At 35.4% G+C, this 26140-nt stretch overlaps 1 protein-coding gene across 27 annotated transcripts in view; it reads right to left on the bottom strand.

The window, feature by feature from the left end:
* Positions 1-26140, bottom strand: part of EPB41 (erythrocyte membrane protein band 4.1) — a 168095-nt gene that overhangs the window by 69909 nt on the left and 72046 nt on the right. For 23 of the 27 annotated variants that reach the window (XM_088790782.1, XM_088790783.1, XM_088790785.1 and 20 more), the window contains exons 2-5: positions 25058-25532; positions 21662-21874; positions 19608-19712; positions 9334-9376 (exon numbers count right to left, since the gene is read on the bottom strand). In XM_088790782.1, the coding sequence (XP_088646908.1) occupies positions 9334-9376; positions 19608-19712; positions 21662-21874; positions 25058-25532 (836 nt within the window). The remainder of the gene's footprint in view (positions 1-9333; positions 9377-19607; positions 19713-21661; positions 21875-25057; positions 25533-26140) is intronic. The other 4 variants (XM_088790787.1, XM_088790794.1, XM_088790795.1 and 1 more) reach the window with 1 other exon arrangement.

Below are 26140 nucleotides of genomic sequence, written 5' to 3'. Positions count from 1 at the left end.
TATCCTACTACAAACATCTATGCTTCAAAGATTGGTCTGTTTTGTGTCCATGGTGTTTCATCTCCAAATATCACATTTACTGCTAATGGATGGCAATGGCAATATGCAAATTAAAAGGTGAAGTAATTTGAATATCTTAATCAATATGTAGTTTTAGGCATACTATTTACTATAGAATTCTATTGGAAATAGTCGATATTTTCCTTCAACATTAGAACTCAAAGGCAAATTCCAGACAATATAGCAAAGTTGTCTCAAATCTAGCCAATCCTAATATCTACCATCAACTCAGTTCTAAATCCAAAAACTTCAAATGGAACTTTGATCAGAAAAACAATATCATAACTGCTTCTCAAAAAAGGAGGGGATAGGCAGGCATTATTTATAGTTTAAATGCTGTAAGATAAAACACCACCTGTTGTTTTACTTTCTGATATGATAAAATCACATCATTCTAGCCATTGCTAATTATAACTCCCATTATAAACATTAAAAAAGGTGATTCCTATACTACCTATAAAAATGTTTGACTAGAGCAAATCAATATGAAAAACAAGATAGACAAAAGAAAGTTTAATATACGTGAATTCAGCATTTAAGAACCTTAAACGTAAATTTAGTTATTTCATAACATATATAAATGGCATTTTTAAAATTGTATAGGAAGAATAACATCAAGGAAATCAAGTTAGCAATAGTTTATAAAGTGTGATTTTTCCTTTGGGCTCTGTGTTAAGAAACTGATACAAAAAGATAACACCCAGGGATGGTGGGAGGAATAAGCACTTTAATTTATTGCCAATGTGAGTGTACATTGCAAAACCATGGAGAATAATTTGACAATACCCATCAAAACGTAAAATGCATATATACCATTTCACTTAGCAATTCCATTTCCATAAATGTATCTAAATATACTTAAATGTGGTCAATATTATATAAGAAACTATTTATAATAGCAAATGTCTGGAAATAACCTAAATATATTTATTTAGCAAGAGAAAATACATCTCCAAGATATACTGTTAAGTGAAAAATATCAAGGTGAAGAACAGTACAGATAGAAAGCAACTGTGAAAGTTGGGGGTTGAAAAACGTATATATTATACGTATGATTGTATATGAATAGACTCCCTATAAGGACGTACAATAAACTAGTTATAGTGGTTGGGGAACTAGAAGGGGAACTCCTGGGAAGGGAAACTGAGAGACTAGGGGAAAACGGATGGGAGGGAGACCAGTTTCACTACATACTTTTATACCATTTGAACTTTGTACATGTACTACTTATTAAATATAATTTTTTTAAAGGATAATCTTTGTCTACTTCCATTAAAATGAAAATACCTAAGGACAAGAGTTGCTTTCTGTTTTATTGATGTGTATCCCTAATGCCTAAAACAGTGCTTGGCATATCATGCATGGATGCTCAAGAAATAACTTGTTGAGTGAATGAATGAAATAAAGTAATTGATCTCACGGAACTGTTGTGAAGGTTATATGCGAATGCTACAGTTCCACGCACACACACAAACTTTTTTTTAGCAGGAACTGGACAAAAGAAGGATAACAGGTACCAGTATATTAAAATTATTTATTTATTCATTAATTCAGATCCCCCAATGACCTCAAGTTACTAGGCCTAATCAAATGAAAACATTAAAAACAAGAACAAATAAAAAACTCTGTTTTCTGGTTGCATTTTTCCTCTCCATTCAACCCAAAATAAGATAGGTTAACTATATTTACAATAATCATATCTAGAGATGTCCCCCAAATTAACTCTTTTACTTTTGTTAACAGCAATTGTAAGAAGAGGAACCCAAACTTTCAGTTCCTATTCTTTTCCACGCAAGAGATACAAGTTTGGGAGGCTTTTAAGGAAGTTATCTAGTTTCACTGCCTACAAGCTCAGGGTTAAATGCAACAGAGACGCTAGAAAGGTTAACCAGTTGAACTACAAAAAATACTCAAGTTAAGCTTCAGTCAGCGACCATTTCTAGAATATGATACATATAGTTAGTAATACCGTATAGAGAATGTTTAGTGAAATTTTAAAATGGTGGCTGGAAAGCTCTAAAATTTTTTAACATTAAACTCTTTGCCTCTAAGTCAGCAACACTTCAATGACATTCCCGTCAAAAGTGTATAACCTGAAGATTCATGTACCATAAGGAAACATCAGACAAACTCAGAATGATCACTTATAAAATAATTGGTCTGGGTTCTTCAAAACTATCAATGTTATGAAATACTTTAAAGAACTGTTCCAAAATAAGGAAAACTAAAGAGATTTGACAACTAACCACAAAGTATCAGTTTGGACTCTTTTCTAGGAAGGGTATTATTAGGACAACTGACAATCTCTATAGGTTATAGTATTGTTTCAGTATTAATTTCCTGCTTTTATAACTGTATTATGGTTATGTAAAAAACCAATTCCGAGTATGGGGACAGAGTCCCAGAGAGCAGTTTCCAGGCTCTCGGCCTCGTGTGGGTAGGTGGGGGGTCTGGCTCGGGTGGTGGTTGGCCAGTTGGCTGCTGATGTAACTGCCGTGACTGTGCTGGTGGTTGGCTGATTGGCAGGCAAAAAAACAGATGGAGGATTGCAGATCGTGTGGATCCTACTCCGTGTGTCTTGCCCGGCTGCCAGCGAGAACATAATGGTAGGACTCCTCTATCTATGGCTGCATGGGTGTTCCTTTTTGGCCTCACCATATCTTGCGTTCTTACGTGGGGAGCAGGAGCTAAGACCCCCCTTAACACCTAGTTTTTAAAATATGCAAACTAAAGTATTTAGAGGTAGAAGGGTATCATGACTACAACTTACTCTGTGTTTTTTTGAGGTGAAATTCATATAGTAACCGTTTTAAAGCCTACGATTCAGAACATTTAACTATACAATTCAGTGGCATTGAGTACATTCACAATGTTGTAAAACCATCACCTCTATCTAATTTCAAACATTTTCACCAACCACAAAGGAGACTCTGTATCCATTAAGCACTCACTCCCTTGGCAACCCCAGCTTCTGAAAATCTCTAATCTGCTTTGTTTCTATGGATCTACCTAGTCTGGATATTTCAGATAAATGGTATCATATAATATGTGGCCTTTTATGTCTGGCTTCTTTCAGTTAATATAATGTTTTTGAGTTTCATCTATGCTTAGTAATTATCAGTATTTCATTCCTTTTTAAGGCTGAATAATATTCCATTGTATGGATATATCATATTTTGTTTATCCATTATCCATTGATAGACATTTGGCTTGTTTTCCCCTTTTGGCTATTGTAAATGGTGCTGCTATGATGCAACTTACTTTTAAACGGTTCAGAAGAAAGGCCCTGTGTGTGTGTGTGTGTGTGTGTGTGTGTGTGTGTGTGTGTGTGTATGTGTGTGGTGTGTAAATGATGAGAAAGAAAATAAAGCAAATATAATAAAATACTAACATTTGAGGAATCTGGGTGGAGGGTATCCAGGAATTCTTTATTCTATTCTTTCAAATTTTCTGTTAAGTCTGAAATTATGTCCAAATTTATTTTCTAAATTAACAATTGAAAAAAATTCCTGCCTTCTGAAGATACAGGAAACCAGGAACTCTCATATCCCATTAGTAGGGATGTAAACTGTTACAATCAATTTAAAGGAGAACAATTTGGCAATATCTAGAAAAATTGAAATTAAACATACCCTATAATTTAGCAATTCCAGGTATATACCCTAAATCAGTGTTTACTAAACTATGGATCATGATCCATTGTGAAATCCATTTAGTGGGGCAAAATCAGCATTTAAAAAAAGAAACAGAACGCAAAAGAAAAAAAAAAATCAGAGGATAACACTCATGGTAGAGGTTAGAATTGTTTTGTGACAAAAGAAAAAATAAACAAATGGGACTACATCAAACTAAAAAGTTTTGCACTGCAAAGGAAACCATCAACAAAATGAAAAGACAGCCTACTGAATGGGAGGAGATATTCACCAATGATACATCTGATAAGGGGTTAATATCCAAAATTTCTAAGGCACTCGTACAACTCAATACCAAAAAAACAAATAATCCAATTTAAAAAAATGGGCAGAAGACCTGCATAGACATTTCTCCAAAGAGGACATACAGATGGCCAATAGACATATGAAAAGATGCTCAATGTCACTAATCATCAGAGAAATGCAAATTAAAACAACGAGATATCATCTCACTTCTGTCAGAATGTCTATCATCAATAAATCAACAAACAACAAGTGTTAGCGAGGATGCAAAGAAAAGGGAACATTCATATACTGTTGGTGGGATTGCAAATTGGTGCAGCCATTATGGAAAACAGTTTGGAAATTCCTCAAAAAAATTTTAAAAAGAATTACCTTATGACCCAGCAATTCCACTCCTGGGTATTTCTCTAAAGAAATCCAAAACACTAATTCAACAAGATACATCACTCCTGTATTCACTGCAGCACTATTTACAATAGCCAAGATATGGAAGCAACCCAAGTGCCCATCAGTAGACAACCGATAAAGAAGAGGTGGCACATATATATACAGTAGAATATTACTCAGCCATAAAAAAGAATAAAATCTTACCATTTGTGACAACAAGGATGGACCTAGAAGGTACTATGTTAAGTGAAATAAGTCAGACTGAGAAAAACAAATACCATATGATATCACAGATATGTGGAATCTAAAGAACAAAAATAAATGAACAAGCAAAACAGAAACAGACTCATAGAACAAACTGATAGTTGCTAGAGGAGATGGGGGGTTGGGGAGCTGGGGAAAAAAGTGAAGGGATTAACAAATACAAATTGAAAGTTACAAAATAGTCATGGGGATGTACAGTACAACATAGAGAATACAGTCAATAATGTTGCAACAACTATGTATAGTGCAAGATGAGTACTAGACTAATGGGAGGGATCACTGCATGAATTACATAAATGTCTAACCACTATGCTGTACACCTGAAACTAATATAAAATAATACTGAATGTCAACTGTAACAGAAAAAGAAAAAATTTTTTTTCCATTTAGTGTTGTAGTTGGTTTTTTTTTTAATTTATTGGGGTGACAATTGTTAGTAAAATTACATAGATTTCAGGTGTACAATTCTGTATTACATCATCTATAAATCCCATTGTGTGTTCACCACCCAGAGTCAGTTCTCCTTCCATCACCATATATTTAATCCCCCTTACCTTCATCTCCCACCCCCCAACCCCCCTTACCCTCTGGTAACCACTAAACTATTGTCTGTGTCTACGAGTTTTTGTTTCTCATTTGTTTGTCTTGTTCTTTTGTTGTTTTTGGTTTATATACCACATATCAGTGAAATCATATGGTTCTCTGCGTTTTCTATCTGACTTATTTCGCTTAACATTATGCTCTCAAGATCCATCCATGTTGTCACAAATGTTCCTATATCATCTTTTCTTACCACTGAATAGTATTCCATTGTGTATATATACCACAACTTCTTTATCCATTCACCTATCAAGAAAAAATTTTTTTAAGGGAACTGTTTTGTAAAATTTTCTTTCAACTGAGATGAATTTTAAAAATCATATTGAGTAAGAAAAGCAAGCCACATATAATTACCTATTATACAATTCAATTTATATGATATTCCAAATGGCAAAACATAATATTTTTAAGTATACATTCATAGGTAATAAAAACCATTAAAAAAATACAGTGGAATCATTAACACAACATTCAGGGCAGTGCTGACCTCTGCAGGGGAAGAAGAGAAGGATGCATTTAGGAGGAGCATACTTGGGCTACAGATTTTTTTAAAACATAATTTGGGTAATTATATATCAGTATTTTACAGTATAGATAAAAGTTGTAAGGATTTCTTGCCTTTGCTCTGTGCTATTATATTCCGGAAAGGGGTGGAGGTGCTAGCCTGACTCAGTAGGGGAACTAAGGGAATCAAACAAAGCTAAAAATTAAGCTGGGAGAGAGAAAGATAAGATAAATCTCAGAAAAAACGTTCAAACAGTAAGGTTGGGTCTGAGGGAAATTTAAAAAGCAACAGACAAAGCAATACTATATACTTCATATGGGTATAGATATAAGAAGGAAAAATATAAAGACATGAACTGAAAGGAATCATCCCAAATTCATGACAATAGATTTCTATAGACAGAAAGAAGGGGATGGGACTATAGATAGAAAGAAGGAAAACAAGAGACAAACCTTACCTGCATGGTTCTATTTTAAATTAAAAATATTAACACACGTTAATTCTGGGTGATGGGTATACGGGCATTTGTTACATTAGCCGCCATACTGTTCTATATTTTCTGAAATATGGAAAAATCTTGCTAATGAATATTTATTACAATTTAAAATATACTTTTTGACTCTACTTCTAAGAATTTATCTACAGACTCATATAAATGCACAGATATATATATATGTATAGATATATGTTTACTGTAGCCTTATTTGTAATAGCAAACTATTGATTAACCCACATGAATAATAAACTATCAGAAAGAGAAATTAAGAAAATAATCCCATTTACAATTGTAGCAAAAAAAAAAACAACCCAAAACCTGGGACTAAATTTAATCAAGGAGGTAAAAGAGATGAGCTCAAAATATCCATCAGTAAGACTGGCTATATACATTACGCTACAACTATATAATCATTTAAAATAATTTTAATGAATGAAATAAATTTATATATGTTGATATGAAGAGTTCTCCAAATTATGTTTAAAAAGATTGGTTGCATATTTATATTAAACACATATAAAATACATATATTAAAATTATTTATATTAAAATATACATACTAAAATATATACATATAAAATGCATGTTTATATTAAAAACATGTGTAAATACATATTTATATTAAAATACATGTGCGTGCATGTGTCTAGATACAATTCAGAACATCTCTGGACAGAACATAAGAAATTAGTTAAGGGACAGAGGTAGAGGGATATTTACCTTGTACTATATTCATCTGTATCTTTTAATTTTATATTATACATTTATATCACCTATTTTAAAAATTAATTTAAAAAACTACATATAACATAATATGTAATACATATATAATACATAATATATAACAATGTACAGTATAATTGTATTTTTGAAAACCTAATCTATATAGGCCTAGAAAAAAATCTTGCAGATTACACTAATTTAACAATAATTAAATCTGAAGGACAAAATTTAGGAGCCTTTTACTTTCCCCATGATATATTTCCATAATGTTTAAATTTTAAACAATGGCTCTATATCACTTGCACAATAAAAAATTTTTAAAAAAACCAAAGTCTTTGCAATAAAAAAATGTCAGTCTTCTCTCTGCCTTATTGAAATGTTTACATTTTGATTCCCTATTACAGTTTGTGTCAGAGACACAGTTTTTCATTCCTATGTTGAAGGAAGTGTTTTTACTATTTCGTAAATTTTTAAAAAAAGGATACTCAGCAAGAGATTTTTTTTTTTAATAGTCAGGAAGACAATCTACTAGGTATTCTTCACTCATCATAAACTCTATTTTTAATTTTGTTCCCAAATAATTTTTTCCTGAGTAATACTGAATATTAAAAGTACTTTTGGGCAGCCAGGTGGCTCAATTGGTTAGAGCGTGAGCGCTGAACAACAGGGTTGTCGGTTGGATTCCCACATGGACCAGTGAGCTGCAGGACGTCCTCCGCAACTAGACTGAAGACAACAAGCTGCCCCTGAGCTTTCGGAGGGGCAGCTGGATGGGGCAGCTGGATGGCCCAGTTGGTTAGAGCGTGAGCTCTCCACAAAAAGGTTGCCTGCCAGTTCATTTCTTGTATGGGATGGTTGGCAGTGCCCCCTGCAACTAAAGACTGAAAGTGGGAACTGGACTTGGAGCTGAGCTGCGCCCTCCACAACTAGATTGAAGGATGACTTGGAGCTGATGGGCCCTGGAGAAGCACACTGTTCCCCAATATTCCCCAATAAAAATTTAAAAAACGAAAAGTACTTTCACTGACAGGCGCTAGGAGTTACATGTTTCTTGTCATGTCTCAAATATTCTGAGTGTTTTTTTGCTGACTTGCATTTTAAAACAAGAATTTATGGGCAGGGAGCAAATAATGAGAGTTGCCAGTCCAAACATTTTGTTCTTTCTGTCTTAAGAAATATAAATTACAAAAAAGTGTCTAAAGGAAACATTTCACCATAATAAAAGTGTTTTCTTTTAAGAAATAAATGAAAAATAAAATTTGTTTTCAGGTGATAGTTAAAACTGATTAACCATGATAAATAACATCTATTGCAGTTCCTACCATGTTTCCTCGAAAATAAGACCTAGCTGACCATCAGCTCTAACGCTTCTTTTGGAGCACAAATTAATATAAGACCCGGTCTTATATAATAAAATACAAGACCGGGTCTTACATAATATAATATCAGACCGGGTCTTACATTAATTTTTGCTCCAAAAGATGCATTAGAGCTGATTGTCCGGCTAGGTCTTATTTTTGGGGAAACATGGTAGAAGTTTCCTCAAAACAAACTAAACTAAAAGTACATCTAGTCACAAATGGGGCTGGTGGGAGAGTCTCTACCACTTTAGCTAGCTCATTGGGTCCGGGGCTAGAAAATACTAATCTACTAGGTTGGTGCAAAATTAATTGCGGGTTTTGCAATTATTTTTAACCTTTTAAACTGCAATTACTTTTGCACCAACCTAACACACTTTTTGACCTAGAAATATTTATCCCTGGACGCTAGTTGGAGCAGGGTATGCAGCAGTAATATATTCTAGAGGGTTTAAAGCTAGGAGAAAGCCACAATGTCAAAAGGGTCATTGACAAGGAATTCTCACTCTTCCATTCTTATACTTCAATTTGGAAGAAGACTGTTAAAAAGGGACAAAACAAACTAGAGAGGAAAACATGGAGAAGGTTAGAACGTAATTGCCCAGAACAATTTAAAAGGAACAGAATCAGGCAGCATACTCCTAAAATGGAAGGCTACTATAGTTTCAATCACTACCCTTTTGAGAACTGACTTCCATATCCTTTTTCTCTTCTCATCTTTGTTCTTTTCCACCTTCTGTTTCTCTCAACTGTTCCTATCTTTCCCAACTTTGCCTAGTTGTAAAAAAAAAAAAAAAAAAATCAAGATCTGACCTACATCTCAATAGTGTCCACCACTGTTGTATCTTTCTATTATGGAATCTCCACCTACCAGGGGAAGGTTTTATCTCAATTTCAAAGCCATCTGCTAGAGTCAAGATTCTAAAGTGACTCACAGCCAGAAAATGGTTGGAAGTCCTCTGACCTACTAAAAGAAAGAACTATAAAAAGGCAATATTCACTTACCACGAACCTGCTTTTTTATTTCTTTGGCAGAGTCCAGCCATGTCTGTAAAAAGAAGAAAAGGCATTCACACAGAGCCCCAAAACGTAAACAAGAGAGTACCAGAAGCAGGATTTCGGACTATCTTCAAATAGTGCCTCTGAGTCAACCTACATTTCCAATATTATTTACATTGATTCCACAGAGCACAGTAATTTTGAGCAGAGAAATAGGGAGCCAGACGGCTGGGCTTGAATCCTAGCTCCACTATTTCCTAGCATCTCTCTACCTCAGTTTCCTCATCTATAAAATGAGATGTTAGTTGCGGTGCCTATCTCATAGAATTATTGTGAAAATTAAATAAATGAATATATGTAAAGCCCTTAGTAAATAAGAAATTCTAAATAAGCACTCATTATTTTAACTATACTAAAAAGACTAGGAGAGATTATTGACATCGCTCAGATCTTATTTTTCCCTCCAACTCTGACCTCTGGTCTTGTTCAACTTTTCTATGTCAGCACAGCATTTTGTACCTGGTTCGTGCTCAGTTCATGTTTCCTGAATGAATGACTATTTTGTTTTCCCTGACGACTCTTGCCCACACTAATCCCTCCCTTCGCTGTTCTCTATCCCCACATCCCCACTTAGAGTCTGCACACGGCTGTGGCAGAACTCCTCACCCCGTGGTGGGCCACACAGAACAATGACAACTTGAAAAGGGGCCTCACCATTAACATCTTTCACAGGCTCCTTGGGAAATGTATCTTATTGACATAAGATACATAGCGAAATACATAAAACATAAGCATAGAGATGAATACATTCTCAAAGTGAACATATAACATTGCCAGCACCCCAGGAACCCCCCAACGCCTCCCCCCAACCCCTCCCCACTCCCTCCTCCACCAATCTGACATACAGGGGGCAAACCCAGATTTGTGTCAATCACCTGGGACTCCAAGTATAGCTACCCTATACAACACATTATTACTCCTTCAGTATCTAGACTTCCAAATCAAAATATAAAACAGTGTGTACAAAATAATAAAAATCAATGTGCACAAGAATAGGTACTTTTCTGCTCAATTTAAATTATTCAATTCACAGCATTTTATTTAGCCAACAAATATTTGAGGAATGCCTCCATGTGCTAGGCACCATAGTTACAAAAAAGGATTTAAAAATAGCACTTGTCTTCAGGAGCTGTCAGTCTAATGGAAGAGGTGAAGAGTGAACAATCTGTTTGTTCTAGGTGTGATAGTTACCGTACTAAAAACGTGTGATAGAGCTATGACAGAGCACAGAGGAGGCGCACCAACATGGATTGGGGATAAGAGGCAGTCAGGACATGTTTTTCAAAAGAATGTTTGGGCGATCTAAATCAAGGCTTGAAGGATAAATAAGAGTTAGCCAAAAAGAAGAGGAAGTAATTAGAAAGGCACAGGGTATGAGAGAATGTGATACATCTGAGTTGCTGCACGTAGTTCAACATACCTGGAGACCAGAGGTAAGGAGGAGAGATGTAAAAGGGAAAAGAACAGTGAGGGCCAGATCATGGAGGGCATAGTATTTCACGCTAATAAACTTGGCCTTTATTAAGTTCTAGGCAAGGGGGAGCTATTGAAGGATTTAAAATAGTGACATGAATTTGAGGAAGCATCACTATAGACAGGGAGACCAAATAAGAGGTGGTTGTTGAGAATTATAATTGTGGTCCAGAAGAGAATAACAGTTATGGGTACTGGTTTTGAAGTCAGACTGTCTTGAGTTCTAATCCTGCCTCAACCTCTCCACCATTTACTAGCTGAATAAACTTATATAAGACAATCTTTCTGAGTGTCAATTTTCTCATAATTAAAATTGGGATAAAACTACCTTCCTCACAGTTATTGTGGATTAAGTTATTTTATATATAAAAAAGCACATTTGCGAGAACATGGATGGACCTAGCGGGTATTATGCTAAGTGAAATAAGTCAGACAGAGAAAGACAAATACCATATAATCTCACTTATATGGGGAGTCTAAAACACAGAAAAAATGAACACACAAAACAGAAACAGACTCATAGAGAACAAACTGATTGTTACTAGATGGGAGACGGGTTAGGGCGCTGGGTGAAAAAGGTGAAGGGATTAAGAAGTACAAATTGGTAGTTACAAAATAGTCACAGGGATGTAAAGTACAGCGTGGGGAATATAGTCAATAATATTGTAAAAACTATGTATAATGTCAGATGGGTACTAGACATCAGGGGGAATCACTTCACAAATTATATAAATGTCTAATCAATACACTGTATACCTGAAACTAATATAAAATAATATTGAATGTCAACTATAAAAAAAAAGTCACAGGGATAAAAGTACAGCATAGGGAATATAGTCAATAAAATTGTAATAACTATGTACAGTGTAAGATGAGTAATAGACTTATTGGGGTTATCACTTTGTGAGGTATGTAAATGTCTAATAAACACATAGTGATGTTGTTTTGTACACCTGAAACTAAATTTAAAAAGCACATAGCTAGCACTAAATAAATTATACTGATATTGATAATCAAAAGAGTTTGATGGGATAAAGTGTATGGGACAGAGAAGAAAGATACTTAGCGGCTACAATAGTCAAGATCTGTGACTGACAATGGGTAAGGTGTAACGGTGAAAGATAATTCCCAAGGTGCTGGCTTGGACAACTGGGCGGATGTGGCACTATTTACTGAAATAGGAAATACAGGAAAAGAAATAAATTTTCATGAAGAAGAAAAAAGATAGCAAAGAGCTGGAAACAACCCAAATGTCCATCAACAGTAGAATAAATAAATCATGGTATATTTATGTAAATACACATTTAAAGTATCTTTGGAAATATAAGTGGAACATTTCGATCGATAGCTGGATAAGTAGGTCTGGCACTCAGAAGAGAGACTGGGACCAGAGATATAAATTTGGGTACTTTCTCCATATAGGTGGTAGATGAAACCATGAAAATAGATAAAAGTCACCCAGAGAGCATACAGTAGAATAAAAAGAAACTAAAAATAGACCCGTGAGGAACACCTGCATTTAAGGGAGGGAGTGAGGACAATAAGCTGAGAAGTGAACTGTGAAGAGGTGAACAAAGTGGTGGTAGGAAAAAAACAGGAGAGACTGGTATCACAGAAGCAAAAGAATAGGAAGGTTCAAGGATGGATAGTCAAGATCCTCAACACTGCAAAATGAACAAGTAACATGAGGATGAAAAATTGCCAGATTTCTCTTGGCAAGGTCAGTAGAGTGCTAAGGGTAGAAATCAAAACACAATGAGTTATACCAAGTGAAGGTGAGCCTGTGGTACAGCAGGAACTCTCCCTCAGTGCTGGTGGGACTGTCCATACCCCATGGAAAACGGGTAGTATCTACTAAAGCTGAACATATATGCATTCTCTACAACCCAGCAATTCCACGTGCAGGAATACAGAAATGCATATACCAAGATATGCAATAAAAGACATGTACAAGAATGTTCCTAGCAGCAGCATTCATAAAAGCCCCAAACTAAATAAGCTAAATGTCCATCAACAGTAGAATGCATAAATAAAGTGTGGTTTAGTCAAACTACTTATTACACAGCAATGAGAATGAATTGCTGCTACTCACAACAACAGGATGAATCTCAAAAACATGATACTGAAGAACATAAAAGCCAGACCTAAGAAAATAGGTATGATTTCATTTATGTAAAGTTTAAAAATAGGCGAAACTAACTGATGGAGATAGATGTCAGGAAGACATCTGTTACGTTTGACAGGGCCTGGCGTAGGAGTAATGATTGTTAGGAGTTGGAGGCAGTGACTAGGAGGGGGCCCAAAAGGGGATTCGCGAGTCCTGGTAATGTTCATTTTTTGGTCTTGAGGGTGTATACACAGATGTGCTCACTTCATAAAAATTCTTTGAGCTATACAAGCGTGATTTACACACTTTCCTGTATTATGTTTACTGTATACTAATAGGCAGTGAGGGAATAGAGATAATTATATATAAACTACCTTTTTTTAAAAAATTGGGGAATATTGGGGACAGTGTGTTTTTCCAGGACCTATCAGCTCCAAGTCAAGTCGTCGTTTTCAATCTAGTTGTGGAGGGCGCAGCTCACTGGCCCATGTGGGAATCCAACTGGTGACCCTATGAGCACAGCACTCTAACCAATGGAGCCAACCGGCCGCCCCTAAACTAATGTCTTAAGGAGAACAGTTGTGAGGAAAGGAGAAAGAAAAGGTTAAGGGAAAAGGCAGGAATTAATTTATAAAACAGCAAAATATTGAGAAGACAAAAATTATAGAACTACATTTTACTAGGGATTTTAAGACTCCCCCTAAAATTTCTGGATAACCTAGTTTCTATTTGAATATTTTCATTTGCAAGGATTCCCTTTCAAGTGTCCATCTTGCCAATAACTCATGAGTTAAATAAGTTAACATTTTAAACATAATTTAAGTTTGTGCGTTAAGAAGAACTGCATTCCTTTTTGAGCTTAAAAAAGTTCCAAAAGGGGCCGGGCCGGCGGCTCAGGTGGTTAGAGCGCTGTGCTCCTATCGCTGGTTTGATTCCCACATGAGCTGCGCCCTCTACAGCTGAGGTTGTGAACAACAGCTCTCCCTGGAACTGGGCTGCGGTGAGCAGCCAGAGATCAGCGAGAGCTGCTGTGTGCTGCTCTGAGCCGCTGACCTATGACCGCCGACCGACTGCCTCAGCCGGGGGGAGTGCAAGGCTCATAACACCAGCATGGGTCAGGGAGCTGTGTCCTACACAACTAGACTGAGAAACAATGGCTTGAACTGGAGTGGGGGGAGACGGAAAAAAGGGAGGAACAAAAAGTTTCCAAATAATATAGAGATGAAGAGCAGCAATATCCTGATATAGATCTCCATTCATTCAACTGAATAATTACAGGTCTCGCATGTCCTGTCCTATTTCAAGACACCTTCCCATATGTTCTTCCTTTCACTGTCCACATTTCTTCATTTGGAAGATTCCTGATTCTGCCCTATAATTCAGATCATGTGTTACCTCTGCAGAAAACACTGTCTATGTTGGTACCTATCTTACTGATGTCTCCTAGCCAGTCTGGGAGTTCCCTGAGGAAAGAGATTATGTCTTTTATAGCTCTGCCCAGCACAAGGCAGACGCTATCTACTCAATAAACGTTTGATGAATGAATGAATGAACAAATGAAAAATGCTACTGAAATAAACCAGGACAGCAAAGTTTGAACTAAGATGATGGCATTTCAGGAGCTAAAGTAAATAGTACCTTTTCCTATCTTTTGTAGCAATTATAACCTTTCATCATAAAGTTCTAAGAAAGACTATGCTGACTTGGCCATCAGCTACTCTTACCTGGAGGTCCCCAAACCCCATACATACACATCAGTGATTTATACAAATCCTTGTCTTTTGAGATAAAAGATTTATCTCTAGGTTCTACAAGTCTGTCTTCCTTAACTCAAGAAATAACCATTGTTTATGCTGTAGTTGGTTTGTTGACTTCAAATCACTGCTGCAAGATATGTTTATAGAAATTATTGTGCAGGTAATTCTAGGTCTCACGCCTTATGTGTTTTAAAAAACCACATTTAAGTCCACTAGTGATGTCAACCCAAATCTTCCTAGCAAAAGGCAAGATCCCAAAAAAGCATCCCTACTCTGCAAGTATGTTTACAAAATTCATTTTAGTTTTTCTAATTTACCAGACAATAAAGACTGGGACTTGCCTTCAAAGCCAATCATGAATCAATGGAAAATAACCCATCCTTTTAGATAACCATACACTAAATTCCTCACACCCGTGATTTAACATTCATTCCACTGATGTTTGCTCTTTGCCTTTGTAAAGTGAACGAAAGAAACTCTTGGCTATCTTTCCAGAGTCTATTATGTGACTCCTAAGGTGAGAAAATTCATCGACACAGAAAATGGAAGAAAGAAGAAAGAAGGCCACTTACTACTAAATTGAATGAACCCCTAATTTATAATTCATATTGTTTACCAGAAGAGCTCAAGTTTTTGTTTTGTTTTGTTTTGCTTAGAGAGGGGTAAGAATTAATGTGGGTGACTTTTCCTCAAGGGAAAAATCCTGGATTCATTCATAAAGAATTAATTCTAAGCAGGAATAAAATGTAGGAAGCAACTTCTTAACTCATAACTTTGATTCATAATGGTAATAAATCTCTCACAGGGCTATAGAAGTTCGCTTCTGACTGCTTTTCCTCTTTTCTTGCCAGACTCAGTTTGGCAACAGGCCTATTATCTTGCAGTCAGTAGGGAAAGAGAACAAGCAAGCCATTCCATGCAAGGAAAAAGTCAATTCAATTAACTTTCCTCCCTGATAAAAGTACCCAATTCTCTACAAAGAAAACACACAGATCCAGAGCTCTTAAGAAGTCACATATACAAAGGACAAATCTTCACACACACACACAAAAGAAGACACCAGAGACTGGGAATGTAAAGAGGGTAACATATTTATCTCTCCTTGTATTATGGTTCACATCTTCCCCACAGTATCAGTAACTAATTCTGTCGGTAGGAAACAAAAACCAAAGATAAAATGTAAAAATCAAGGAAAAAGGGATAAAAAGCAACAGAAGAAAATCACTTAAGAAGGAACAGCAGGCAAGGAATTTCAGGAATGAATTGGCTGTGTAGCTTGAAGGAAGCCACTCTGTCTTTATATGCCACAGTTTTCTCATCTCTAAAATGAGGGGGATGAGCCTCAAGAGCCTTTATAGCTCTAGTAGCCTTTCAGAATGACAGAAAATTTAAATGACTAACAAAGATTAATTGCTTTACAGATTTAATCATTTTATAGCTACATACTTTTAGTGAAAGTATCTGGAAATCTGGCTTACTCACAGTAGATATAGAGGGAATGGTAACTAAAATGAAATCAGATCATCTGACTAGAGACATCAATTTTAAGTAAAAGGTATGCTGTTCTCCAGTATCCCTACCTGAGAAAAGGTCAGGTAGATTATTCAACCTGAAGGCTGCTCCAGAATGCACTTCGAGATTATAACACACAAATCTAATGTTTTTAAAGTGTGGACCCAGAACAGTGGGTGACAATTGACCCACAACATGATACATCTCTGTGAATCTCAGAACCTTAAAGACAGACAGAGAGAGAGAGAGATGATGAGGGAGAGGGAGAAAGAAAGGGAGAGGGAGAAAAGGATAGAGGGACGGAGGAAGGGAGGAGAGAGAAGAAAAAAGATTCTACTAGCTTAATTCTACAAAGGGTGGGAAAGAGGGAATGTCATACAAAGGATCAAAACTCAGAATGGGTTTGGACTTCTCAACAGCAACATTGGAAGCTAGAAGGCAATGGAGTAATGCCTTCAAAATGAAGGCAAGTAATTTCAAGCCTATAATTCTATACCCAACCAAACTAACAACCAAATGTGCGGGTAGAATAAAGACATTTTTCAGTCATGCAATATCTGAAAAAGATACATCTTATGTACCATTTCTCAGAAGGAGCACTGTATCAAAACACAATGAAAAGCTAGGATAAAGGAAGCAAGAGAAACATCACAAGAAAGAAGCAAAGCAAATCCCCACGATGATGGTGATGAGAAACACCAGAGACAGCTATGTACAAGGCAGAAAAGAGCAGCCCATCCAGACTGGAGAAGTATGACTCACGGGACAGCATAGGAAGGAAGCCATCATCAAGATGGCTTTTGCTACTGAATTGGCCCTTTAACCTAACAATGCTAAGGCAGTCTTCTCCAGATTCATTTTTGTATAAGATTTGCTTGGGCCATGTGCTAATGAAATTCTTCCATTCCCTTCTATGCCCTACTTCTTGGATCAGCTAAAGACCTCCATTTTAACCCAAAGAAAAAATTCTGTTTTGACCTATTTCTGAGAGATGAATTTAGAAGCAGAAAATGCAGAACAGCCCATTGTCCTTGACCATGTTCCTACTGGATATCCTGCAAGAACCCGGCCCATACTACAGACCTGCCAGAAGTCCTGAATACAAGCCCTATGTTTCCCAGGATTCACTGGCCGGTTGACTTCCTGAGAAAGGGTTCTTATAAACTACCAGGGAAGTTAAAGCTAGATTACGATGTAAAGACATCAACTTTTCTTTTTCAGAAACATTTTACCTAAGAGGGATAATAATGCCCTTTATTACACAGCCAGGTTTTACTGCTATTCAACTTTTATATTAGGCACTTTCAAGATCACTTTATACATTAATATATAAATTAATATAAATAAAGCAATTTAATATTCCTTATTAAAAAATAAATAAGATAGTGAGAAGCACTAAAAAGGAAATAACATTTGCTGACAGGTCAGAGTACAGATGGCATCAACCAAGATGAAAAGTTTCTCAATGCGAATGAAAGTTTTTGTACCGATGTGGGCCCTAGAAGCTCAAACTGCAAGTGGAACTTCCCTTGCTGAATGTCTTTAGATGAGCCAGTTTCTAGAAATTTAAGTATGCTTGGTTCATAGAAAAATGATAGTAAAGTAAGTACACAGTTACTTTATTATACGCCAAATTCAAACATTCTCAATTATTCTCACATCAACCTTGGGTTCCCCCACCCCCAATATAAAAACATTCAATTTTATCTCTCTGAGCTTAAAATAACATAAAATACTTTTCAGAGCACTTTCCGTGATTCCTGGGAGAATTTTCTAGCTCACAGCTGCAGTAAGTGTTTTACTGTAGTTTTGGGTATACTGTTTTGTTTTTTAATTACCTTCAATCTTTCCTTATTAATGGAAATTAAAGGCTTCAGTACAAGTTGGCTTGTACCTTTAAGGAGACAAAGTAAAAATTAAGTCCTTAAAGAACAATATTAACCTAGTGCAGGTAGACCTTCTGTTTGAGTCAACAGTCATTCACAGATGAAACAAACTGTTGCAAACTACTAGGTAACTACTGATACTATATTCTACAAATAGATTTTATTTAGGCAAAGGGTAATTCCATGTCCTCTAGTTTGCATTATCTAACTCAAATAACCCAATTTATAGAGTGCAGTCATTAGAGGCAGCTGACTCTCAACTTCTCTTAATAAATATAAATTGTCTTGGAAAAAGAACCAACTAAAATGGCTTGAATACAATATATTCAAGACTCTCTCCATGACCTGGCCCCCGTGTGGCTCTTCAGATTCATCTATTACTCTATTCCTCACTCCCTACATTTAGCCAGGCTAGATGGCTCTTAGTTCCTCCAATGCCACTTTCTCGACTCCAGGCCATTCTCTCTCCACTTCACTTGCCCACTTTATCCTCGAGGTCTCAACTTAGGCGTTGCCTTCCCAGAAAAGACTTCCCCGGCCACACCCTCCCATGACATCTTGTACTTCCTTTTGTATGACACTCATCACTCTAAACTGTAAGCTCCGGAGGGCAGGGACCATGCCTACCTTATTCATAGCTGTATCCAAATCATCTTGTATAGCACCTGCAAATACTTGTTAAACTGGACTAAAGTTTTCATCATTTGATTTTAAGCTAAATAGCTGTAATTTTCAGTTAATTGGCCCAGGAAATAATTCAACTTTTCTGAAGTAAATACCTGACTTTTAACCTTTCCTCCCTTCTCCATGTTCTCACACTTTCTTTCACTTCCTTCAAATTTATTTTTTTGAATTTTTTTTTAAATTTATTGGGGTGACAATTGTTAGTAAAATTACATAGATTTCAGGTGTACAATTCTGTATCACATCATCTATAAATCCCATTGTGACTTCCTTCAAATTTAACTACTGGTTTCCTTTTAGGCTGGAGAAAATGTTAGATTCATTGTATGACTGTTTCAATAATATTGGTACTTTATATTCTCTTTTATAATGTTGCTTTATATTCTCTTTTATAATGTTGCTCCTATAATTATAATATTGATAGAACCATCCATTCAACAAATATTTACATGAACCTCCTACATATTAGATACAATACTAACTGCATAATACATAAAGTTATTGGTACCCACTTGCTAATCGAGACATCATAGCTCCGTACTTTCCCTATCTTTTAAAAATATACAGTAGATACATTCTCTCAGTGATGAAAGAACATACCAACAGTGATCTTTTCTTTAAAATGTTCATTCTAGAGGGAAAATCTGAGATCTAGGAACAGGCAAGAATAACTTTAGGTACACTGTGTCTTAGAGAGGCAGACATAAGTATATTCCTAAATAGTAGAATTAAAGAATTAAAGAACATAAGAATTAAAACCAGTTTTTTGTCAGCTTCTTACATTACAAGCAATCTCCTCACCTTGGAAGTTTCATTATCCCAAATGGCTAGCCCAAAGTAGTCTTCTTCCAAAAGATTGAGGTGCTCACACACTCGCTTAAGCAAATCTTGTCCCTTAGCATGTTTCTGCAAAGATATACATACTATAGTTGAGGTTTCCTCTTATTCCTGTATTCATTACCAAACAAAATGTCATTTTCCAATTTCCTCTTTTATACTTGGTAACTAACACTTTCAGTTGTGCTATGAATCATTTTCTTCATGTTTCTTTATCTAGAAAATCAAACCACTGGCAAATTTGAGTACTTGTATTCCTGTTTATAGGGAGGAAATACCCTAACTTAGAGGCTGAGATTTAGAGTCCTGGTTCCTTCTATACTAGCTAAACACGGTGAGTCAATTCAATTAATATTTCTGAACATTAGCTTTTTTATCTGTGAAATAATAAGAATATTTACACCTGTCCTACCTATTGACTGGAATTGTTGGGGAGAAAAAAATCAAACATGCTAATTAATGCCGTCTGAGAAATATATCTTTTAAAACTTCAAAAATATTAGAAATTTTTTGGAACACATACATGACATGTCCTTTTCTCAAGGAGCTAAATTATTTTTAAGCACTATTAGTAATTCACATAGATGTTAATTCACTTTCAGACTTAACCCATTTATATTACATCATTTTATTCACTTTTCTCACCTATGTTTCCACGCTAAAAGACAGAGATGATTTGGGGATTCTTCATCTCCAAATCAGAGAGTACAGGTCACTACTCTCTTATTTATAATTCCAAAATCCGGAAGTTCTAAGAAGTAAAAGGTTGGGTGGTGGTTGTTTGTGTCAAATTCTGACCTGAAATATTATAGGGCTATTTTTGATCTTTATTTATCCATCTCCAAATGAGTCTTCATATGTTTTACCACAGAAATAATGTGTTTGACCAAATATGTTTTGACTACTACACATCTTATTGGGTGTATAGTGAAACATGTAGAATATGTTCTTATTGCTTTTTTAAAACCAAAAATATTCTGAATTCTGAAACACATCTGCCCCCCAAATGTTTCAGATATAAGGGACTCATACCTGGATCTTGGACTGAATGGAAAGAATGAGTGTGGAATAGCTTTCCTCATCTCTAAACTAGCTAGTGGTGAGAAGCAGAAAAAGCAGACCCTAGGTCTCCTCTACCAGGTACAGTAACTAGTTTCAAAGTGCAATAGTATATTTTTCTTGATTGATTTTTTAAAACTTAGAGAGGGAATACTTATTAATAAATACAGTATAATATTTCTGACTATTTGTATTTTGATATAGTTGCATGTAAGTAATTCAATTCAGAAATAATTTGTTACGAACCTAAGATACAAGTAAATGTGGATTATATGTTTTATTAATTAAGGCTATTATTAGTAATAATCACAATTGCTTTATATCAAGCATATAATTGACAATTACTGTTCTAGTTAAAAAAAATAGCTAATGATTTTTAAGGATTTTAACTTGTCTTGAAGGAACTAAAGAATAACTGAATAACTGACATTTTTATTCAATCTTGATTCAATTTCTTATTCTTTCAGAATATCATAGAGGATTTTAAGAAATGGCATTACTTGATTTAAATTTTTTATGTGCTAGCTCATGGGGCTAAAGAAATAAGTAAGTAAACTAAAGCTTATTAAGGTTTAGAGAAGAGAGCAGAAATGAACAGATAGTAATTTTTTTTGACAATTATGGGGATAGCTGATCTAACCTCAGAAATCTAGGAAATCTAGTCATGGAAGGTCACTCTATAAATAACAAACTTTTTTTTCTAACAAAATTGTTTGGGATTATAAAAGTAACACATGCTCAATTCACAAGATTTGGGAGATGCAGGACAAATTGGAGAAGAGAATAGGCTCACTCGTAATCCGGCCACACCTCTACCTCCAGAAAAATCTCTATTAACATTTCAGCCCATAGAAAGAGCCATTATACTGGGCCTCAGCTCAGGCCATGGCACTGCTTACCCAACCCTACATGAAATAATCTGTAAGAATTCTAGCTACTGAAACTTAAAATGTACTCACCTCTACAACACATTCATAAACTGTGTCATCCAACAAAGAAACTTTGCAATGCATGTTTCTGTGTCTTCTGACTGATTTCTGGGAAGCTTTTAATTCTCTTTCTCCTTTTGATTCAGGACTTTCCTCTTTCACTTCTATTTTAGAGCACTCTTCAAGTTCTCCTCCTTCCTTAGTTTCAAAATCTGGATCTTCTCTGTGTTCTTCCTGAGCAGGCTACATATCCATGACATCACCAAGTTAGTAAAACATTTCACAAAGCATGCTGTACACACTTCTACCTACAATCACGCTATCAATAAAGGCATTAACTAAAGAAAAAAAACTGTTCAAACAAATACAACTGATATTAAGATTAAATATTTTTCTAGAAAAGATATTATGATCTCCCAAAAGATCTATAGAGTCTGCTATTCTCAAAACTTCATAATAGAAGGTAGAATCTCATCTTTCAAATCAATAAATGAAGGTTTCAGGTAAATGAGAGAACACCAATCTGCTATTCTCAGCAATTATACAGTCTTCCTGACCACGCCATTATATATTATTAAAGCCTATCAAAACTTTAACATCTCTGCCCCATTCTCCTCAATCTGAGCAAGGTAGCCTTATAAATGACAAAATGAGATGTGATTTGTCACATATTCTAAATTTTATGAATGGTTAAGAGGGGTTCTTGGGACCAATTTTAGAGTATACATGGTAGGCTAACAACTATAACTACCAACTAACTTCTTTCTACCAGGAATCAATCATGATAAATACAAAGAAGATTCAAAGAAGCAAGAGACAGATTGAAATCTGAGTCTTCTGCAGCATGAACTGTTATTGGGTATTTTCTTTTATCTTTATTCATCTTAGAATGAATCTTCATGTATTTTACATTTACATCCCAAAGTAATACAGGTAAGTGGAACAACATTTTGGCACGGATTTTCTTACATAACAAAATTGCTGAAAGATTCTTAACTAAACCTCACTAATTCTTTTCTTTCTAAAGAATACATGGTTGACGTTTAGGAAAAAGGATTTAATTATTTGGTTCCTGCATTAGATATTGGAGCAGGTCTAACAGGCTCCTTCCCAACCTTAATAACCTTACCTCTGACCTCTGCAGAGAGGTCTTCATTGGCTATCCTATCTATCCTATCCCCACTCTACTATTCTTCACATCAGTACCCGGGGTATTGCCTTCATAACATTTATTATGATAAATAATAACTACTTTTTTGTCTCCTCCATTACACTATAAACTTATCAAGAGTAGTGATCATGTTTGTTTTATAAAAAGAAAACAAACATTTACATGGCAATAGGCCAGTTAGTATTCTAAAAGCATTACTTATATGAACTCATTTTAACCTCATCACCCTCTGGGGACGACACTATTATTATCCCCACTTGACAGATAAGAAAATAAGGCCAGAGAAGTTCAAGTAACTTGCCTAAGATCATACAGTTAATAAGACACATGCCAGTCTGACTCCAGATTCATGATCTCAAACCTCTTCACCATACTGCAGTTTTTATTTACTAATGTATATCCAACTTAGGGCCTGGAACACATAGTAGGTTTTCAATAAATATTTGTTTAATGAATAAATAAATAAATATTAAAAACTGACACATGGCTTCCCCAAAAATCCAAGGTACTCTAGATAAACACAGACTCACGTTTTAAAAATCCTGGATAGAAAAGGACCACTCAAATGAAATTCTCCTACACATAAGAAATATGGTTAAGCAGATAAACATTTATCCACAAGGTTCTGATCCACAAGGTTTTAACTGTAAATCCTAGCTTCCAAAAAGCCCAAAATAGTTCGCGCCTTTAAACAATATCCCCATGGAATTTTATTATTTGTCTCTTTTTCTTTATATGTAAACAAATATCTGCACACAATTTATTAGGTTGGTGCAAAAATAATTGCAGTTTAAAAGGTTACAAAAAAATTGGGGAAAAAACGCAATTACTTTTGCACCAACCTAATATCCTAATTCTCAATTAATTGAGTTTCAATGAATGAGACTTTAGTTAAATCTAGAATTAACTTTGTCCATCATCTGTTTCAACTTCAGTACAAATGTTATGATCTTTAGACAAAATAAGCTTATCCTGATTCAAATGCTAACTAAAATGAGATATGGATTTTTCCCTACATAAAACAGAGGACAAAAAAAACCGTTAAAAACCTCTTGCAAGTACCAAGTTTCCTGAAAGATAATGTAATTTAACTCTTTTGGTATTCTTAAAATAAAATTAATGATTTAAGATATGTAGGGTTTCTTTGCCTTTACTGTTCATGTTTAATAACTGAGTAACAATAAGTAATATTTACTGAGTGCTTAGTATATGCCAGGAAATATTTAAGAGCTTCACATGTTTATCTCTTCTAAATACTAATAATTGTCAAATGAGGTAGATATTATTATCCTCATTGTACAGAAGAAGAAACTGATAAAGCAAAAGTGTCACTTCTCTCTGACTTGAACCCTCTAGTCTGATTCCACAGTCTGCATTCTTAACTATTACACTATATACTAAATCTTGTTTTCAATCTGGTTTCACTAATAGCAAGTACATAATTACAACTTTATCCTAAATTTTACTCTTAGCACCTTTAATGTACAATATTTCTAGAAATACATGTAATGTAACATTCTCAGAACATTCTAATAAAACTATATAGCCCAAACCTGAGACCTGTAATATAAATATATAGGGCTTACACTTTTAACAACACAGATACTGCTCACATGCTTTAAAAAAAACTTTCACAATGTCTCCATGTTTTTTTGGATGAACAAATTCTCAGCTCATGTTTAGTTTCGCTACACTGTGACACAATTAAGACGCCAACTTACTATATATTACAAAAGTGATACAAAAAACTAGACTTCGTCATCTATATCTTACACTCTGTGGTAATATGATCTAGTTGGAGAAGAAAAAGGCAGGCATGGCTCAAATCTATCGGGAGGGTTTGAATCTATCACCTGGCTTTTATGAAGATTCCCATAAAAGAATCATGTCTGCTGTTAACTATCCCTAATAATTCCAAAAATGAACTCTAAACCACCTAAATTCTTTTTTCCTTTTATTAAAAATTATTCCATTATTATAGCAAAATGATAGGTAGGTTGAAGAAACTCATTTAATAATTTTCTTTCATTTTGTTTCCTTTGATTGGTACAGTATATGTATCTTTTTTAAAATCAAGTTTCCATTGACTACATTAATTTCTTTAGAGCAGAAACTCCAAAGCTTCGTGTTCCTTATTACTATCAATGCCAAGTCAACTGGCTTGTAGGAAATAAAACCTAATGTTCTTAAATGAAAACGAAAGTGTCTCTCCCCGCTTCAGTACACCCACCTCCCACACATTCGCACATCCTTACCTGTGTTTCCGCACTGCTCAATGAATGAAGATCCAAGGATGGGTCTGTTTTGAGTTCAGGTTCAGGAGCTGCAATCGGGGCCTTTAAAATGATCTCTTCATCAAGACTGGTTGCAAATTCTATCTCTTTCTGACCTTCACCTTTCTCTTTAGCTGCCTCTACTTCCTTGCTGTCCTCCTCGGAGACCTGAGATTTGGGCCTTTTGAGAAAGGAGGAGAACAGCCGTGACAGGCCCCTGTTTTCTGATGTCCGCTCCTTGTTCTTGGTCAAGTCTTCGTGGGTCGGAGTGTCTCCATTAGATGTTTTCAGCTTCTGCTCACATCGATTATCTCCCTCAGCTGCTGCTTGAGAAGCCTCTTCCAGCTGAGTTTCTTGTTGGCCTGAGTTTGTAGCTTCCTCACCCTCTTCCTTCTGTTGTTGGTGCTGTGAATTTTCAGCCTCAACCACTAAACTCTTCTCTGTTGTCATGATGTTGCTATTAAAAAGAAGTTGGAAAGGGGGGTGTTATAAACAAAACACATTACTGCAGACAAAACCATAAAGCAGATCAAGTGTGCCAAAATTAATATATTTAGGTATTTAATCACCAACAGACAGTACACCAGTCCATTAAACATGACGCTTTCCATTAAAGCACAAAAATATTTACCTATACATCCTGAATAAATTATTAATGCCTTGACTTGCCAAAGATATGCACATAGAGAAATTAGCTTAAAATAGTACTCCCTGAAGTCTCCTTAGTGAAATCGCCAAGGTCACTTTAGTGAAATGCATCATATTTTAAATTCAATGTTCAGAACTGTACATAGCAAATATAGTTTTATCCTGCCTAAAAAGGGATCTTATTTGTATACTGTCCTCTGAAAGTATCAATCTGAAAGTGCAAGGTTTGCAGGAATTATTCTTTGCCAAATTCTCTACACCCAAAGAGATAATGTGATTAAAAGAATGTCCAACTCCGTAGAGTTCTTTTCCCTATATTTCTTAGAATGCATAGACTTCTCTATTAAGAACAGCAAATGCAGAATTCTGATCATTTATCAGACTTGTCAACAGCAATGACAAATATACAGTTCAAAC

Source organism: Rhinolophus sinicus, chromosome 14 (genome assembly GCF_057876585.1).
Source record: "Rhinolophus sinicus isolate RSI-liver-muscle chromosome 14, RSI-T2T, whole genome shotgun sequence".
Taxonomy (NCBI): Eukaryota; Metazoa; Chordata; class Mammalia; order Chiroptera; family Rhinolophidae; genus Rhinolophus; species Rhinolophus sinicus.
Note: the sequence above shows the minus strand (reverse complement) of the source record. Positions and strands in the feature narration are given on the sequence as shown.